Here is a 19,715-nt window from a genome sequence, read left to right as displayed (position 1 = left end):
AGCCCGCCCCCATCTCCCGGGTCCGGCGTTCCTTCCTCTGTCCTCCCTTCCCCCCGCCTTTCCCAGAGGTCTTCGCGGTCTCGCGAGAGCAGGCTGGCCGCGGCTGGGGGCCGGCCGCGGGGCCGCGCTTTGTCGGTTTGAGCGACGGGGAGGGGGAAGATGGCGGTTGACTCCCTTCCCCCGCCGCCCTGGCTTCGCGGCGTTCCCACCGAGTTCCCCTCGTGGCGGGCGCGCGGCCTCCCCAGTGGGTTCCTAGCTGCCTTTTCGGTCCCCTGGGGACGCCCGTCGTCGGTCCTCGAGGCGGAAGTTGTTCCTCCTCCCTGCTTCTTTAGGCCTGGGCAGACGGTGATGATCGGGGGGGCCTGGCTCTTTCATCCCAAGTGCTGTCTTTTAAGGTCCGATGCCGGGGTCCATGTACCCGCGGCGACGGTGACTCGCCAAGACACCATTACAGGGTCGTGCGGCCCGTAGCCCGCCTTTCTCGCTCACTCCACGGCTCCCCTCCCCGGCACCAAGCCTGCCGGGGCTAGGCACGCCCGCACACCCGTTTTCTAAAGAGGGAAACACCAAATTAGTTCGTGACTCCGAGACCCTCCGGAAAGTGCGTCTCGGAGAGGTCTCCGTGTTCTCGTGCTCCACTATAACTTTGCTCAAAACGAGTATCACATTGGGTTACCACTCCTGGAATCCACTCCACAGTTTATAAATTGTGACTTCCTTGCTAGGCAAAGCATAGCCCAAAGCAGGTGTTCCTAATGAGGTTCCAGAGCGGTCCCTCTGGAATGGCTATTTAGAGCCTCTCATGTTTTCCTCCTTTTGAAGTGATTACAGAAACTCTCCCCTTCTTTCAAAAACTTAAATTGTGCTTAAAAGTTTCAGTTGCTACTGTAAAAGCGATCGAGTCCATCCTGAAATTTGCAAACATAGTTGTTGTTAGCGAAGAGCCAAATAATAGAGCCACGGGCTCTAATCTGCTTTCTGTGGTCTTCCCCATTTGAATAAAGTAGCAATGTTGTTGAGGACATGGTGAGGTGGATAAGGGTCTGCCTTTTGTTACAGATCTGTCAAATATGCAAGAAGGTTGGCACTGAAAGGTATGTTGATTTTTATTAAAGTAAATCATGATTTACAAGCTTCATAAACCATTACAAATTTTTTTTAACATGTATTTAATTTTGAGAGAGGGAGAGAGAGGATCCGAAGCAGGCTCTGCACTGACAGTAGAGAGCCCAGTGTGGGGCTCGAACTCACCAACCGTGAGATCGTGACCTGAGCCGAAGGCAGACGCTTAACTGACTGAGGCTTTAAAATTGACAATGTGGGTGAGGAGGTTAATAAATCAAAGGGAAGATCCAGAGTTGAGAGAAGTGATCTGTGTCCTTGGTGCCAGAGCTTCTGTCATAACCACCCGGTGTATATACATGGGGGTATGATTGTTAAAAGAAATGCATAATGCTTTATGGGTACCAGGTTTCCCATCAGGTAAATGGAAAAGGTAGATCCCAAACAAGCTCCTTCTGGTTCAACATGAAATACGCCTTAGCAGCATTGAAACATTGGGGTTTTTGCATAGCTGCACGCAAATGACATTATTTTAGAAACTGTTGGAAAAGATGGGCGTGAAACTAGTCTGAGTTAAGAGGCCTGCCTTCTCAGAAGTATTTTTTTTAAGTTTTTATTTTTTTATATTTAGTTTTGAAAGAGAGCGTGTGACATGAGTGGGGGAGGGGACAGAGGATCAAGTGGGCTCCGTGCTGACAGCAGGGAGCCCGGATGTGAGGCTCCAACTCTGTGAGATTATGACCTTAGGTGAAGTCGGGTACTTAACCGAGTCACCCAGGTGACCCTCAGAAGTATTTTTTAATAAAGCTAAATACAAAGTGATTTTCTTTTTTGCCATGTGTGATGGTTTCATATTTAATTTCATTAAAAAAAGTTTGTACTAATTTTAACTTTAATTTTTAGCAGGTGTACCACTCATTTGTATCTAATCAGGGACAGCTCTATTTTTATTTTTTGGAGAGAGGACAAGTGGGGAAGGGGCAGAGAGAGAGGGAGAAAGAGGATCCAAAGCAGGTTCTGTGCTGACAGCAGAGAGCCCAATGGCGGGGCTCAAACTCATGAACTGTGAGGTCATAACCTGAGCTGAAGTCGGATACTTAACCAACTGAGCCACCCAGATGCCCCCTGTATTTTTATTTTCTCAGTAGGCTCCACACCCAATGTGGGGCTTGAACTTATGACCCAAAGATCAAGAGTCACGTGCTCTACTGACCAAGCCAACTGGGCACCCCAGAATTTTAGTTTATTTTTTAAATTTACTTTTTTAAAAGTAGGCTACATGCCCAACATGGGGCTTGAACTGGGGATAACTTTTTAAAATTATTCTTGGGGTGCCTGAGTGCCTTGGTTGAGTGTCCAACTCTTGATTTAGGCTCAGGTCATGATCCCAGGGTTGCATGATCGAACTCCAAGCTCAGCGTGGAGCCTGCTTGAGATTCTCTCTCTCACCCTATTTCTCTCTCTCTCTCTCTCTCTCTCTCCCTCTGCCCCTCCCCCACTCACTAGCTCTCTTTAAAAAAAAAAAAACAATTATAAAATTATTCTTAACCATACCTTTGAATGCTTCTTAGAGCCTAAGAATTTGCTAAGTGCTTTGGATACACTATCTTATTTACTTCTTAGTCCCTATGAAGAATTTTTGTCCTTTTTTAAAGAGTTTTTGGTTTTGTACTCGATACAAGATACCTTTCCTAAAATTTGTTTTAAGTTTATTTATTTTGAGAGGGAACGAGAGTGCACATGCACACAGGGGAAGGATGGGGGCGGGGGGGGGGGGGGGGGGGGGAGAATCTGAAGCAGGTTCCTCCCATTCAGTGCAGAGCAAACTGAGGCTTAGAGGAAACAATTTGCCCAAGATCATATACTAGTAAGTGGCAGAGCTGGAAATTAAACTGAGATCTGTCTGACCCCAGAGTCTGTTCCCTTAACCATTACATGACACAGCCTTCCCAGGTAAATACAAACATACACAAAACTAGGCAATTTACATGTGAAGTCCCATTTAATCCTTTGACAATCATGTGAAGTAGTGTTGTTATTCCCATTTGACAGATGAGGAAACAGAGTCAGGAAGGTTAATTTTCTCCAAGTCACCTGCCTAATAAATGGTGGACAGCGTTTGAACTCTAGCTTGACGCCAAGCTCATTGCACAATTCTGCTTCCTACTTCTGGCTCTCCGCCTCATCTGGCTGTATTTACCCCAACCAGGTGCTCGCGGTTTGCTAAGTAATGGGCAGCCGGTGCCTATGAAATCTTTGTCAAATGAGTGCCTGAATGATGCCTTTCAGCACTTGCCTTGAAGGGCAGACATGAGTAGCTGCTGAGAAGGTAAATTGGTAAATTGGCCTTCTGGTTGTTCGGATATGGGTGTCTGTTTTGTTTAGCATGAATTTGCCCCTCGAGCAAGATCAGGTCTGCACGGACCAAGAACCTTGGTGTTTCTGAGCTGTGGGCCACTGAGGGGCCCAGGACATTGCCCTCTGTGATGAGCCATCTGGTTGGACAGCGGGCCTCTGTGACATCCTACTCTCAGCTATCTCTAGCCTCCATCGCACCGTTGGAGCAGAGCTTAGTTAGGCAAGTTCCTGTCTCCCCTGCTTGAGTAGGAGCTATAGGGGATTATGCATTGTTTTTCTTCTGGCAATAGCCTGTCACAGGGGTGTGCATAGAGCAGACATTCAAAGCTGCTAGGAGGGAACTGAAGGTTATCTGATGAGTACAGAGGTGGTAAAGGCGTTGGCTATGTTGAAAGCTAGTGTCCCAAACCAGGGTAATCTAAGGCTCCCAGGTTAATAAACATTTCTGAGTTGCTGGGATACAGGCCCCGCCCACATCACAGGCCCTGCCCAGGGGCCTTATGTAAAAAAATAGCAGCTCTCTGACTCCCACTGAAGCTTGTCCCCACTCCTGAAATCTCTGACCCTCTGGGCAGGATGTCTCTCTGCCTTTGTGACAGGCCCCTCCCACCCAATACTTCCACAGCACCTCTGGCTTTCAGATGGCACTTTGTTGCATCTGCCTGTTTACTGGTATGCCTCCCTCATTAGGCTGAACAGCTTGTGGTCAGAGGACCTGTCCTTGAGGAGCGCACGGAGTCAGCTACAAAGGGGACAGAGGCAGGAGGCAGAGGTGTCTACGAGGAAGAGATGAAGTGAGGTGTCACTGGAGACGGACATGATGTCGTCTTGCTCCCGAGCATTTGACTCCAAGCGGAGCCTATCTTCTGTCATTCCTGGAAAAAGAGAAAAAAGTACACGATTGTATTGATTCAGTAGATGGCGGAGAAATGTGGATGACTTGGAGAACAGGCTCTGCTCTTGGGTTGCTTGAGTCTTGGTCGCCGGGAAGCCACACACAGTACAGGGCGGCAGCTGTGCTGGTCTCGTCTGGCTTGCCTCAGGTCCTGTCTTCGGGGAAACAAAGTGTTTGGCTACGTAGCTGCACCCTCACCTGCTCAAGTCTGGTGGCTGCAGGAAAGGCCTTTGCTCAGACTTAAGGCCCTGCTGTGGGAGGGCACCACAATAAAAGGCCTGGGGGAGGCCGAGGGGCGTCCTGAGGCCAGTTGTCCCGCCTGAGACCCTGCGATTCCCGCTGACTCCTGACAGCCGTTTGCAAGCCTTTGTGAGGGGGCATCTTTGCGTGTTCCCACCTCTGCCACACACTGTCCTCTTTAGTTGTGAATCTGGCACATCTTTTTTTTTTTTAATTTTTAAAAATGTTTATTTATTTTTGAGACAGAGAATGAACATGGGAGAGGCAGAGAGAGAGGGAGACAGAATCCGAAGCAGGCTCCAGGCTCTGAGCTGTTAGCACAGAGCCCGATGTGGGGCTCGAACTCACAAACCGCGAGATCATGACCTGAGCCGAAGTCGGACGCTAAACCCACTGAGCAACCCAGGCGCCCCGAATCTGGCACATCTTATCCACCCAGGTGAAGCATCCACATGCCAGCCAGTTAGCTTGCTGCTGACCTGTGGGCTGTGGCCTCGCAGTGGAGCACTAGACCCACACCACCAGGAAGCACAGCTTGTCATGCGCTTAGCAGAATCAGCCGGCACGTTGGGTGGAGTTGCCTTCTAGACCTCCTTTTTTTTTTTTTTTAATTTTTTTTTCAACGTTTTTTATTTATTTTTGGGACAGAGAGAGACAGAGCATGAACGGGGAAGGGGCAGAGAGAGAGAGAGACACAGCATCGGAAACAGGCTCCAGGCTCCGAGCCATCAGCCCAGAGCCTGACGCGGGGCTCGAACCCACGGACCGCGAGATCGTGACCTGGCTGAAGTCGGACGCTTAACCGACTGTGCCACCCAGGCGCCCCTAGACCTCCTTTTTTTAAAGGAGGCTTTACACCTAGCATGGAGCCCGGTGTGGGCCTTGAACTCACAACCCTGACATCAGGACCTGAGCCGAGATCGAGCTGGACACTTAACCGACTGAACCAGGCAGGCGCCCCTAGACCTAATTTTTGAGTACAAATGATCCTACGTTCCAGACTCTGTATTTTTTTATTAAAAAAAATTTTTTAATGTTTATTCATTTTTTGAGAGACAGAGTGTGAGTGGGGGAGGGGCAGAGAGAGAGGGAAACACAGAATCCAAAGCAGGCTCCAGGCTCTGGATGGACAGCACAGAGCCCGATGTGGGGCTCGAACTCACAAACCGCGAGATCATGACCTGAGCCAAAGTCGGACACTTAACCCATTGGGCCACCCAGGTGCCCCCTGGACTCTGTATTTCTTAAAGGATGCCTGTCTTGCTTATCTATGCAGGACACGGCCCCGTGGTTCTCAAATAGAGGTAAGCATCAGAATGTCTGGAGGGCTTATTGAAACACAGCTTGCTGGGCCCTCCCCAGAGTGTGAGAGAGTAGGTCTGGGTGGGGCCCAGAATTTAGATTTGGAACCAGATCCCCTGGTTCCGCAGGTGCTGCTGGTCCCCGGACCACACACAGCCCTAAGGCCGGGGGACCACATGACTTGGGAGCTCAGGTACCTCTTTTCCTTCACCATGGATTCAGCAGCTTTCTTTTGAGTAATCCCCCGAGCCCTCATTCAGACAGTCGGTCTGGGAATCAAAGTCCAGAAGAACGAAATCGGTGTCCCAGTGACTGTGTTGCAGTTGTGGTGCCCAGGCTGCTTGGAGAAGTTTCGGGGCGGCTGTCGGAGACTTTGTGTTGTATGCACCACGGCCAGGGGCCTCACGGTGGTTGTCCCAGTGACACTGTGCCGCTGTCACAATGCGGCCACCCATGTTCTCTCACTGGCGTGCCAACACCTCATGCTGTCCCCTCCTCTTGCGGTTGGGGAAACCAAGGCGTAGAGGGAGGATTTGTCTCAAGGCTGGGGCTGGGGTGCTGACGTCCAGCTGTAGGGTTTTTCCCACTGTCTAGGACCTCATTATCCTGTTTGGCATATCCCAGTTCTAGAGTTTGCTCCCCTTCCTTTGGCTGGATTTTAATTGCTCCAATGCTCCTTTTTTTTTTTTTTTAATTTTTTTTTTAACGTTTTTATTTATTTTTGAGACAGAGAGAGACAGAGCATGAACGGGGGAGGGGCAGAGAGAGAGGGAGACACAGAATCGGAAGCAGGCTCCAGGCTCTGAGCCATCAGCCCAGAGCCCGACGCGGGGCTCGAACTCACAGACTGTGAGATCGTGACCTGAGCCGAAGTCGGACGCTTATCCGACTGAGTCACCCAGGCGCCCCAACTCCAATGCTCCTTTTTAGACACGTGAGAGGAGGCGGGACCCAAGGGCTGAGGGTGTATCTCCTCACGACGCTGACCTGCTTCAAGCAACCACTGTGTATTGCGCCTGCGGCCGAGCAGGACATTAGAGACGCAGGGGGACCCTGCAGGTGCTGTACCCACTTGTACGCGTATGGTTGTTTGTGGGCGCTGGGGAGATGTCACCTGAAAGTCTAGATTTCTGATTCTGCAGGAAATAGGAAGCCCTGGCAATGCTGGGATATACCCGTATGTGGCCACGCCTCTGTCGTCCAGAGCTGAAGGTGGGGCATGAGTGCTCGAAGACAGCAGCCACCGTGTCTCTGTGCAGGCGTGCACGTGCGCCCACACCTGTCCCGTTCACTCCCGTTGCCTGCCTCACCTCCGCGCTGGCGTTCACGCCTCTGCTCGTTTCTTTCTTCCTCCAGCGAACGTGCATCAGATGCCATCTGTGTGCCAGCTCGAGGGAAGTTAGACGTTTGAGACCTTGCCCTGGTGTTCTAGGGCCGCTGGAACCAAGTAGCACAGACCCGGTGTGAGACAACAGATTTCTTCTCCCCTGGTTCTGGAGGCCAGAAGTCTGAAATCAAGGTTCCGGCAGGGCTGTGCCCTCTCTCTGTGCCTGGCGATGGCCGGCCGTCCTAGATGCTCTTCCGCTTGCTGTTGGTTGGACGCAAGCGCTGTCTCTGGAAGGTGACCCTCTTCCCTCTGCGACGTCGCAGGGTGGTCTCTCTGCGCGTGCCTGTCTCTGTGTGTCTTCTCAGAAGGATGCCAGACATGTTGGACGTAGGGCCCGCCCTACACCCTGGCCCAGTATGACCTCCTCTAAACTTGATTTCATTCGCAGAGACCCTGTTTCCAAATAAGGACTCATTCACCTCATTCAGGATCCGGACTTCCATGTATCCTTTGGGGAGATAGAGTTGAACTTGCGGCTGACATTTAAAGAAGGACCCCAAACAACTCCAAATGTAAAACCTGGCCCTGGCTCATCACTCATGTTTGGGAGACAAGACTCCCGAAGTGTCAGCAAGGACCCGGTGGCCGTCTGCCTTCCTGGAGCACGAACAGTGAGAGAGTCCCGTGGCCTCGGTGCTTCATGCACACCGACCACTTAATCCCTAACACAGCCCTCCCAGGGAGATTCTGTTGCCAGTGGACTTTGCAGATGAGGTAACTGAGGTGCAGAGAGGTCATACAGCTTTGCCAAAGTGCCTGGGGAGCAGAGCTGGGTGTGTGTGTGTGTGTGTGTGTGTGTGTGTGTGTGTGTGTGTGAACGACAGCAAGTGACAGCGGGTTGTTTCCCGTTCTCTTCAGACCCTTGGCCCTTGTGATGGGGACAGGTGAGGCTAACCTTTGTCTCAGCTGCCATCACAAAACCCAGTGCTTACCTCCTTTATCATCCCCCTGGGGCGTGTGCTGCTCTGTGACTTCCCAGGGCGATTGCAGGGGGCTTTGGGCATGATGTAGAAAAGGTCTGATTACTTTCTTGATCCCTAAACTCCCACTTGCACAAGATTTAGTCCATATTTAGGGTCAGTTTCCTGCATCTACTGGCAGATGGAAGAGCCATCCAGAACCCATAACAATATGCTCTAAATAACGTTTATTTTGTGGTACTGATCCATCTGAGTAAATATAGTTAGTACCAGATGGGACTTTTGCAATCTAGAGTTCTGAAGGCAAGAAAGGATTCGTTTTGAGTTTCCTTAAATTAGGTGAGCAATTTTTTTCTTGGGCTATCAACCCCCACGTTCAACATTCCCAGCGTGACATTTTGTACTGTTATACTTGGTAAGTAAAGCTTAGCTATTCTGAGGTTTATGTGCCAGGAGCCTATGCTCAGAGTTCCCTTTTTAGTTGCACTCATAAAGGCTGCTCACATGTTTGGGTATTTCATGCAGAAAGAAGTCTTTCGGGCTAGGTCATTCTCGGTTAGATATTTACAAAGTTCACGGCTATTTTTAACACACACCTCTGCTGCCTTAAAACCACAGTCAGCATTTAAAGCCATGACTGGCTTCTCTCACTTGGCATAATGTCTGCAAGGTTCACCCATTGTGCTAAGTGAAAGAAGCCAGTCACAAAAGGACAAATGCTGTATAAGTCCACTTAGATGAGGTTCCTAGGGTAGGCAGATTCATGGAAGCAGAAAGTAACAGGGTGGATGCCAGGGGCTGGGGGAGGGGGTAATAGGGAGTTAGTGTTTCACAGGGAAAGAGTTTCAGGTCGGGAAGATGGAAACATTCTGGAGATGGATGGTGGTTTTCTAACAATGTGACTATACTCAGTGCCACTGAACCGTATACATAAAAATGGCTAAAACGGTAAATTTTATGTTGTGTATATTTTACAAAACAAAAAAACATCCTATAATAACCTAAGCAACTCTATGTAAATTGATACAAGTGATACAATTGATAGAAACCTCACATGCCTGCGGTTAAATATGATGCGTATCATAAATACTGACAATCATGCATATTTATATGACGTTTCTTTTCTGTTTTGTGCTTTTCTTTATTTTTCAATTTAAAAAGTTCCCCAGAAGATATAAATTTTAGCTAACTCTGTGACACTGAGCCCGTCTTAGCATTTTGAACTGCTATTGTCCTGTAAAATAGGTGGGGCGCAGCGGGGGTGGGGGGGGGTGTTAAAGACACGAAATTTACTCTGCGGAACAGTAGAAACCAAAGTAAATGGGAGTCACCCCTCAGTAAGATTCAAGTCGTAACAGAATCAAGTGCAACACCGTCAACTCCTTAGCCTCCCAGGGCAAGAGTTGTCAACCCAAATCCTCCCAGGGCAAGAATCCTACACCCACATCCTCCCAGCGCCCTCCAGCCACCCCCCTCCCCCCCTCAGGTGATCACAGCAGGGCTGCAGGGCTGTGAGAGGCACTGAGGAACCACAGGGACTCCTGGAATAGAAATATAAAGGGATCCACATTCAACTAAGGAAACAAAACCAAACCAAACTCCATGCAGGCCAAACAAAACTCAAAGGGATTGTGTCTGGCCTGTGGGCCACCAGTTTGCGATTTCTGCTTCAGAGTGAGAGACTCTTGGATCTGGGAGGGACACTGGAGGACTTTTTGTCCTCACCCCTGCTTTTCCAAAGAAGAAACCATGATGAAGTTATGCATTGCTTTAGAAAGAACTGGCCTAGAATTAGCTACATCTTAGACAACAGTTTTAGGGCTCTCTTCTTCCTCAATGCTGGCTAGAAATTTTTTTTCCTCATTTCTTTATTTCAGATTTTTATTTATTTATTTATTTTTATTTTTTTTCAACATTTTTAATTTATTTTTGGGACAGAGAGAGACAGAGCATGAACAGGGGAGGGGCAGAGAGAGAGGGAGACACAGAATCGGAAACAGGCTCCAGGCTCCGAGCCATCAGCCCAGAGCCTGACGCAGGGCTCGAACTCACGGACCGCGGGATCGTGACCTGGCTGAAGTTGGACGCTTAACCGACTGCGCCACCCAGGCGCCCCTCAAATTTTTATTTTTGAGAGAGAGAGAGAGAGAGAGGATGTGCATGTGAGTCAGAGAAGAACAGAGAAAGAGAAGGAGAGAGAATCCCAAGCAGGCTCTGCACTGTCAGCACAGAGCCCAATGGGGGCTCGAACACATGAACAGTGAAATCATGACCTGAGCTGAAATCAAGAGTCAGATGCCTAACTGACTGAGCCACCCAGGCACCCCATTTTTCCCCCCAGATAGTATATCATTCCAAGTCTGAATTTGAATCTTTTCCTTAAACATAGATAAATTGATTTAATTTCATCTTACTGCACAAATGAAGTTCAGTGCCTAGTATTTTTCTGTTTGAGTGATAGCTGACACTTTCCAACAAACTCCAGCACTTAACGGCCAGCAGAAATTTTGATATGCATACTACGTGTCTCCCAGCCTTTTCAAAATTGCTGTCATTTGCGTGTGGGCCTTTGGATAAAAATGCCAAAGGAAGTTATCGGTGGACGTTTTCATATATCTGATACTGCTGACCTTCTAAGATATATAACAAGTTTTGAGAAGGTAGATTTTTCTTTGGCTCTCTTGTTAACATCCGTTGTGAGAATTTGGATTACGTTAGGAGAGCTCTACACCAGGGCCATGAACTCGCAGACCTAGGATGAATACGGCCCCCATAGATGTGTTATGCTTTGATCATCATTGTTTTGGGAGGAGGGGGATGAAATGGCTTTAGGTCATCATGTGCTCTGGAAGCTCCCCCAAGTAATGACATCTTCCTCTTTGAGGAACATACAGCCCCTTCCTGGCCACTGAAGACACGTGAGGTAGTGGTCCATCTTATTTGAGGGAGATCACAGTGCAGTGCTATCAAAATGAGCTTCTCCGGGACATGTGTTCAGAAGTTGAGTGTATGGGGCACCTGAGTGGCTCAGTTGGTTAAGTGTCCTTCGACTTAACCATGACTCCGGCTCAGGTCATGATCTCACAGTTCGTGGGTTCAAGCTCTGCGTCGGGCTCTGTGTTGACAGCTCAGAGCCTGGAGCCTGCTTCGGAGTCTGTGTCTCCCTCCCTCTCTCTCTCTCTCTCTCTGCCTCTCCCCCCTCTCATTCTCTCTCTCTCTCTCTCTCTCTCTCTCTCTCAAAAATAAATAAACATTAAAAAAATAAAAATAAATATAAAGAGTGTTGCCTGACCTTGCCGGGTTAGCCACGTGTGCGGTCAGCAGACTCTTCCCTTTGGGCAGGGGATAGGCCTGTTTAGCTGCCCTGCATCTGGCCACGTGCAGGAGTGTCTTGTGGCCCTTCAGCCCAGAACACTGGGAAGCCATGTCCTTGTGGAAGGGGTGAGCCCTGATGAATGGCAGAGGAGACCCCCATACATCTAGAAATGGAATTCACAACCATACCAGTCCAGCCCAGTAAGCATACGTGGAGACACCCCCACTGGCCCTGCAGGGGTCATCACTGAAAGTAATGATAAGGACACCATGGTCTATTTGTCCAGCATCTGCCAGGCAGCAGGTTCTAAGCAAAGTTCTCACGGGTAGGAGGTCAGAGGCCATGTTACTAACAAGCCCTGGCTCTGAGGGGGAGTTCGGGTGACCCCCTCGGCCCAGTTTGCTCAGAACCTCCCTGGTTTTAGCAGTGAAAATCCCTTATCCTGGAAAACCTCTCAGTCGCAGGCAAACTGGAACAGTTTGTCACCCTGGGGAGGGGCACACGTTTTACCTAAATTACTTGGTATAATATAAAGTGGGATGGGGAAAAATGTGGGCCAAAAGGACTATTGAGATCAAGTTCTGAGAAGTGCTGTCCACCCTCCAGGCAGCAGCCAGAGAGCATTTGCTTAAATTTTACTTTTTACCTCTCTCTTTTTTTAAGATTAAAAAACGTTTATTTAGAGAGCGAGAGAGCACACACATGAGGGAGGGGCAGAGAGAGAGAGGGAGAGAGAGAATCCCAAGCAGGCTCAGTGCTGTCAGCACAGAGCCTGACACGGGGCTCGATCCATGAACCGTGGGATCATGACCTGAGCAGAAATCAAGGGCTGGATGCTTAGCAGACTGAGCCAGCCAGGTGCCCCATTTTTTTTTTTTTTTTAGAATTAATATTTTATTGTCACTTATAATCAGATGGCAGTTGGGTATATAGTCTTCATACTTGATCTTTCCTTTTTGTAAATAAAAAATATCACAAGTTGTCAACATCCAATGACTGGTTATGTTTTCAGAAAACATAATTAGATTAATTCGTTAATGGTAGCTTCAAGTTTCTCCTTATCAGCTCCAGAAAATTCACCCACCTTCTGTCCCATTTTTAAAAACGGGAGGGTAGGGGCGCCTGGGTGGTGCAGTCGGTTAAGCGTCCGACTTCAGCCAGGTCACGATCTCGCGGTCCGTGAGTTCGAGCCCCGCGTCAGGCTCTGGGCTGATGGCTCGGAGCCTGGAGCCTGTTTCCGATTCTGTGTCTCCCTCTCTCTCTCTGCCCCTCCCCCGTTCATGCTCTGTCTCTCTCTGTCCCAAAAATAAATTAAAAAAAAAAAATAAATAAATAAAAACGGGAGGGTTGACTTCACATCTGAAGCAACCTCTGACAGTCACCCACGTCTACTTCAAGGCACACCACGTTGGGATCCTTCTCAGAGAGGGGATGAGAGATGGACTTGACCATTTTGCAAGGCCCACACCCTGTGGCAGAGAAGTCAACTACTAAAGTTTTCCCCTCACTGTTCAAGGCTTCCTGAAAAGCGTATTTGCTCTCGATCTGCTTCACCATTTTGGCGGCTGGGGTCTGACAAGCGACCGTAAGGACCAATGGAAGGTGGATCCTAAACGCGGCCAGAGCTCCAGGCGCCCCACGTTTTACCTTTCGGGAGCAGCTTTAGATTCACAGTGAAACTGAGCGGAAATTAGAGATTTCCGTCATGCCCGCTGTCCACACACAGGCACGCCTCTCCCAGTGTGGACATCCCACCAGGTGGGACATTTGTTACAATTGATGAGCCCACATCGACGTGTGGTCATTACCCACGTAGGCCGCAGTTCGCTTTGAAGTTCACTCTTGGGGCACATCCTACACAGAAGAGCATTTTTAAAAAGTGAGACGCAGCAGAAGGAGCAGAGTGACCACAGTCCCGTTCTGTGAGCTGCGTGTGTGCACGTACTGGCTGTCACGGAGAGCGCTTCCCTAATTGGCCTGGGGTGACGAGTGGTCACGAGACTCTGCTTGGGTGTTGAAGGGACACGTTGCGTGTCAGTTTGGAGAGAACCCAAGGGCTTTGTGGGGTTGTAAGGAAATCCGAGATTGAATGGAGAGTCAGGAATATGGCGGGAGGCCCTGGGCCTCCTGCTAAGGGACACTTGGCTCTTTCTCTCTCTTGCCCAGTGGAAATTGCCCAAGGTGGTCCCAGCACGGTGTCAGGATGCCTTCAGGAGTCAGGCTCTGCACTTTGCCACTTTCTCTCTCTCTTTTTGTTTTTTTTTTTTAAGTTTATTTATTTTGAGAGAGAGCCAGATCCAGGGCTTGAACTCACAAACCATGAGACAGACCTAAGTTGAAGTCGGACACTCAACCGACTGAGCCATCCAGGTGCCCCAGCCACTTTTTCTTTTAAACCCACGGAACACAAAGTGACCAGGTGACATCATTTTGGGTGGTTGAGCTTGGTTGCCTTGGATGGGGCTGCCGCCCTCCTGAATACAGGATCTCTGCTGCCCTCTGGTCCGGCCTGGATGCTGTGCGTTCTTCCGATGATGTTGTATGCTTTCTCTCTGGCCTGCTGTCCCTTCCTGCTCTGGCTATGTCCTTCCTGGAAAATGCCTACACCCCATCCCCTCCCCTCCAATGAGCCTTCTTTTTGTGCCTGTTTATGGACTGTCTTTGGGGAGCCCCACACCTGCCTGGTGGTTTCCTGCTGTTCCTTTGGGAAACACAATTGCTGATTACCCTCCCAGCCCGAACACTAGAATTTACTGCTTCGAGAGACGCATACCTTTGAAAACAAAAAAGCCTATTTGTCGTGCTTTGTCCTCCCAAGGGCAAATAGGGTAACAAAGGAAAGGAAGGACCTTCTGCGTCTTTAACAGGTTGCTCTGCCCTGCTTGCGTGCCCTGCAGCCAGACTGTTGGCTCTTTGTGACCGAATGCTGCGGCACCCAGCTCCGTTTCCTGCCCACGTTGGCGCTTTGTTGAGTGATGAGTGTTGATGAGGTTTTGGGGTGATGGTGGGGGGTCCGGAGCTGATGACGTAGAAAGAATTCTTGAAGACATCTTTGGTGCAAAAAAAGGTGATTTTATTAAAACGTGGGGACAGGATCTGTGATGTGCTAAGGAAGGCTCTTAAGATGCCCGAGGCCTTGCTGTTGTCCAGCCAAGGTGGTTTTCCCTCTAGTAAGGCATTAACATCAGGATGTTCGCAGGTGCCTGGAGAAATGTTCTACTCTGTCTTGGTCTGAAGTATCTGTCGATGGGCTGCAGGTTATGAGGAAATTTAATTTTATCTGCCATTTCCTTCTGGCCTTTGTTTCCCATGTCACTATGGAGGGGTGATGTTGGGGCTCCTCTGAGAAGCAGCGGGGACTAAAGGTTTGCACGAGGGAGATGTCCGTGGGGGAGAAAACGGATGCAGGTGCCGAGGGCGGGAAGAGCGGGGACAGCCATGCACATTGGACTCCAGGGTGAGGAGGGAAGGCTGGTGGCTTGGAGGGCCTGCTGCCTCAGCAAGGTCTGGCGCGGCCATCAGAGGAGGCCTTGTGTCCTAGGAGCGGGCCTGCCCGCACATCCTTGCTGCGCTCGGTCACGACTGGTGACAGCCATGGGAAGCTTGGATCTCAGAGCTCGGCAGCTGTGCCCTGGACCAGTTACCTTCCCTGGATCTCAGGGTCTGCGTCCTTACGGCCACCACATTCTTCTGGGCATGACCAGCCTGGACCTGTCCCCTCGCCCCACCTCCGTGATTACAGATGCAAAGATGAAGGGGAACAGTGCCCCTGACCGACGCGTTTGTCACAAGCCCCCGCCTGCTTCTGTGCCTGTGTCCTCTGCTTTGGAGGTCAAGCCCCTGTTTGACGGGTGTTGGGGCTAAAGAGAAGGTGGTTCTTTTGCCGCCGTGTAGGTCCCAGCAGAGAGAAAATGGAAAATCAGGTCATGAGATCTAGGAAAGAATGTAGGTCAATTAAAGTTTAAAGCAGAGACGTTTCTGCAGTGGCTCCGTGAGTCAGCATCGAGTCTGGGGGAAGTGCCACAGGCACCTGAAGCCTGACGGGGTCTCGCGTGGGGCCAGGGCCTCCGGCGGGTGCCGGCAGCGTTGTCCCCACTGGAGGGAGCAGCCCAAGGTTGCTTGCAAGTTTTCATGCTTTTAAGCCGCGTTGAAATTCATCACCGAACACCCTTGACTGCCTGGGGAGCGTCCTAACTCAAGCTGGGAATCTGGGCCAGCTGTTTATAAGAACAGTATTCGCTGAGTGAAGCCAGCAGGGCAGACAGGGGGTCACTTCTTGGAGGGCAGGAGGGGGTGGGAGGGAAGGGATCTGGCCACGAGCTCATACTATCGACAACCTGCTCTGTGCCGTGCCGTAATTTTTGCTCTCTGGCGCTGTGGAAGCCTCCCTGCACCGCACAGAAGGGCAGCCCAGCTCTGCTCCCGGAAAGGCTTCCCCGTGGACAGGGCAGCATGGCAATTACAGGAACCCATCGCATGGGTGACTTAGCTGTCACCTGCAGCACTTGTGGCCAACCTCTGCCCCACCCAAAACACACAAACGCACACGGACGATTTGTTTGAGCTGGGCCTGGGTTCTCCGCAGCGGCTCTGGGAGGCCCTGCTCCGGGCCACAGCCACGGCTCGGCTCGGGTTTGGGCTCTGCTGTGGGCGAGGCTGTATTCACATCTACCAGGCTTTGGGACACCTCAGGTCCTGGGACTGTGTCTTCTTTCTGTTTTTTAAGCACCAGCATCTATGTTATGGGCTGAATTACCTCCCTCCCCATAGGCACAGGTTGAAATCCTAACCCCCAGCACCGCAGAACGTGACTGTATTTGGAGATGGGGTCCACACAGGTGTGGTCAAGTTAAGAAGGGGTCATTAGGGTGAGTCCTGATCCAATAGGGCCGGTGTCCTTATTTGTTTATTTTTTTTAGTGCTTATTTTTGAGAGAGAGAGCACGAGCAGGGGAGGGGCAGAGAGAGAAGGAGACAGAATCTGAAGCAGGCTCCAGGCCCTGAGCTGTCAGCACACAGCCTGATGCAGGGCTCAAACTCATTAACCACAAGATCATGACCTGAGCCAAAGTCAGACGCTTAACTCACTGAGCCACCCAGGTGCCCCAGGACCGGTGTCCTTATAAGAAGCAGAGATCAGGACGCAGAGATCAGGACACAGACATGTACAGAGACCATGTGAGGACATGGGGAGAAGATGGCCATCAACGTCCCAGGGAGAGAGGTGTCAGGAGCAAGCCACCCTGCTGAGGCCCCGAGTGGATTTTTGGCGTCCAGAACCACTAGCATATGAACTCCTGTTGTGTAAGCTGCCTGGTCCGTGGTGCCTTAGGTCAGTCCTGGGAAACGAATGTAGCCCCCGTGTCTTGGGTAACTTAATGAGCATCCGTGGAATAAGCGAAGGTAGAAGTGATCTTGAGTAAAACTGCTGAATTCTGGGTGTCACTCTGTAGAGGAGGCCCTGGGGAGAAGTCACTCGTCCAACGTCAAACTTGACATTCACAGCGGAGCTCACGTCCGCGGGGACCCCCTCCTAGGCAGAAGCTTCTCCCCAGGTTTCTTTCTTCCTGGGCAAGGGGAAGAGGTCGACCTGAATCCTTGCTTTCCACATCTCCCTCCAGTAGAAGGTCTGGTCCACGTTGGGGGGTGGGGGGGGAGAGCGGATGTGCATGCGTGAAATAATGCTGTCCTCACTCTCCATGACAGGTGTCCTCACCGTCTGCTAGTGCTTGGAAAGAAAGCACTTCTTCTGTGTGCCAGGACTGAAGAGTTACCATATTACTGGGGGTTTTTAAAAAATTTTTATTTATTTTTTAAGACACACACATACACACACACACACACACACACACACACACACACACACACACAGAGTGTGAATGGGGGAGGGGCAGAGAGAGAGGGAGACACAGGATCCGAAGCAGGCTCCAGGCTCCCAGCCATCAGCACAGAGCCCGATTCGGGGCCCGAACCCACGAACCGTGAGATCATGACCTGAGCCGAAGTCGGACGCTCAACCGACTGTGCCCCCCAGGCGTCCCTAAATTAATTTTTAAATTTGAGTGTAGTTGACACAATGTTACATTAGTTTCAGGTGTGCATGTCGTGATTGGACAACTCTACATTATGCTGTGCTTGGCCACCAGTGTGGCCACCTGTCACCGTGCAATGCTATTACAACACCACTGACGACCTTCCCTATGCTGTGCCTTTTATTCCCATGACTTACTCGCTTTGTAACTGGGAGCCTATGTCTCCCTCTCCCTTTCACCCATTTTGTCCATCTCCCACCCTCCTCTTCCTGGCCACCATCAGTTTGTTCTCAGTATTTGCAGGTCTGATTCTGCTTTTTGTTTGTTTATTCATTTGTTTTTAGATTCCACATGTGAGCGAAATCCTATGGTGTTTGTCTTTCTCAGCATGACTTGCTTCACTTAGCATTATACCTGGCAGATCATCCCGTGTTGTTTCAAGTGGCATGAGCTCATCCCTTTTTATGGCTGAATAATAGTGTGTTTGTGTGTGCGTGTGTGTGTGTACATGCACGCACACCACATCTTCCTTATCCATTCATCTATTGATGGACTCTTAGGTTGTTTTCGTATCTTGGCTATTGTAAATAGTGCTGCAATAAATATAGGAGTGCATAGGCATTTTGAGTTAGTGTTTTCCTTTTCTTTGGGTAAAATGCAGTTGTGGGATTATTGGATCATATGGTATTTCTATTTTAATTTTTTGAGGAACCTCCATACTGTTTTCCCCAGTGGCTGTACCAGTTTACATCTACTAGGGAATGTTTTGCTTGTAATTATGCAATGGAAGTATTTACAGTAATTAAATGTATAGTTTTAAAGGTTTAAGAGTTTTTACTTGACCTCCCTTGTAAATGAGACTAAATACCAAAGACCCCTTGTGATTGTGAAAATTGACTGGATTTGTTTAATTGATTTTAATTTTTTTAATGTTTATTTATTATTGAGAGAGAGACAGACACACAGAGCATGAGCAGGGGAGGGGCAGAGAGAGGGGGAGACACAGAATCCGAAGCAGGCTTCAGGCTCTCAGCGGTCAGCGCAGAGCCCGATGCGGGGCTTGAACTCACAGACTGTGAGATCATGACCTGAGCCGAAGTCGGTCACTCAGCCAACTGAGCCACCCAGGTGCCCCTAAAAACTGACTGGATTTATAAACATCATAATAAGATTTTTAAACTGTTTATACTCAAAAACCAGGTTTTAAAATGTAGTATTTTAGGGGCGCCTGGGTGGCTCAGTCGGTTGAGCGTCCGACTTCAGCTCAGGTCATGATCTCACGGTCTGTGAGTTCGAGCCCCGCGTCGGGCTCTGTGCTGACAGCTCAGAGCCTGGAGCCTGTTTCAGATTCTGTGTCTCCCTCTCTCTGTGACCCTCCCCCGTTCATGCTCTGTCTCTCTCTGTCTCAAAAATAAATAAAAACGTTTAAAAAAAATGTAGTATTTTAGCACATTGAATACTTGTTTACAAAGCAGAGTAATTGTGCCTAGTCATGTGTGTGCACCACAGTCATCTTTAAAAACTCCCAGACCTTTTGCGATGGTGTGCCCAGGCCATTGGTGGGGGAAGTGGCTCACTGCAGCTAAGGGGGGGGTGGGTCTTGGCAGGGGAGGGGTGGTGACTGTCCAATTTGGGTACAAATTCTTCCACTGACTTTGGTTTCCCTGCAGAAGGAAATGCTTCTGGCCCTGTCACCTAAGGCAATGTCTTCAAACTGGGGCCTCTGACTCATTAGCAGGCTGTAATACTGGGTTGCAGTATTGTAACCAGCATTAAACAAATGGGGTAGAATTAAGGTTTGCAAAAAAAATACAGGACACCCAGTTAAATTTCCATTTCAGTTACAAAACAAATAATTTTTTTTACTGTAAATATACCCTAAATATTGTGTGGGATGTACACATACTAAAAAAAAAAGTCAGTTATTTATTTATCTGAAATTCAAATATAACTGAGGTCCTGTATTTTTTTTAATGGGCCAAAGATCTTTTTTATTTACTTAAAAATTTTTAAAGTGTTTATTTATTTTTGAGAGAGACAGAGTGGAGCGGGGAAGGGGCAGAGAGAGAGGGAGACACAGAATCCGACAGGTTCCAGGCTCTGAACTGTCAGCCAAGAGCCTGATGCGGGGCTGGAATCTGTGAACCACGAGATCATGACTCGATCTGAAGTCAGATGCTTAACCGACTGAGCCACCCAGGTGC

At 49.5% G+C, this 19,715-nt stretch overlaps 1 protein-coding gene and 2 long non-coding RNA genes across 5 annotated transcripts; 2 read left to right on the top strand and 1 right to left on the bottom strand.

Moving 5' to 3' along the window:
- Positions 1–456: 456 nt before the first annotated feature.
- LOC128773070 (uncharacterized) lies at positions 457–1,884 on the top strand. Its single transcript, XR_008417379.1, has 2 exons — positions 457–1,809; positions 1,841–1,884. It is a non-coding gene; the product is annotated as an uncharacterized LOC128773070 (long non-coding RNA).
- Positions 1,885–5,839: 3,955 nt separating this feature from the next.
- Positions 5,840–8,263, top strand: LOC109257814 (uncharacterized). Of its 3 annotated transcripts, XR_002076101.2 has the most exons (5): positions 5,840–5,859; positions 5,986–6,050; positions 6,788–6,916; positions 7,214–7,478; positions 7,633–8,263. It is a non-coding gene; the product is annotated as an uncharacterized LOC109257814 (long non-coding RNA). The 3 variants fall into 3 exon arrangements; XR_002076102.2 differs by lacking the exon at positions 5,986–6,050; XR_008417378.1 differs by lacking the exon at positions 5,840–5,859 and having other exon boundaries at positions 5,873–6,050.
- Positions 8,264–12,390: 4,127 nt separating this feature from the next.
- LOC128772804 (thioredoxin-like) lies at positions 12,391–13,072 on the bottom strand. The gene is made up of 2 exons (XM_053888714.1): positions 12,881–13,072; positions 12,391–12,602 (listed from the first exon to the last, which is right to left on the bottom strand). Exons 1-2 carry the CDS (start codon positions 13,035–13,037, stop codon positions 12,502–12,504), a joined length of 258 nt encoding a protein of 85 aa, XP_053744689.1. The 5' UTR covers positions 13,038–13,072; the 3' UTR covers positions 12,391–12,501.
- Between the last annotated feature and the right edge of the window lie 6,643 nt (positions 13,073–19,715).

Source organism: Panthera pardus, unplaced genomic scaffold, assembly GCF_024362965.1.
Source record: "Panthera pardus isolate Hobbes unplaced genomic scaffold, ASM2436296v1 HiC_scaffold_24, whole genome shotgun sequence".
NCBI lineage: Eukaryota > Metazoa > Chordata > Mammalia > Carnivora > Felidae > Panthera > Panthera pardus.
This window is presented reverse-complemented; position numbering and strand designations above follow the sequence as displayed.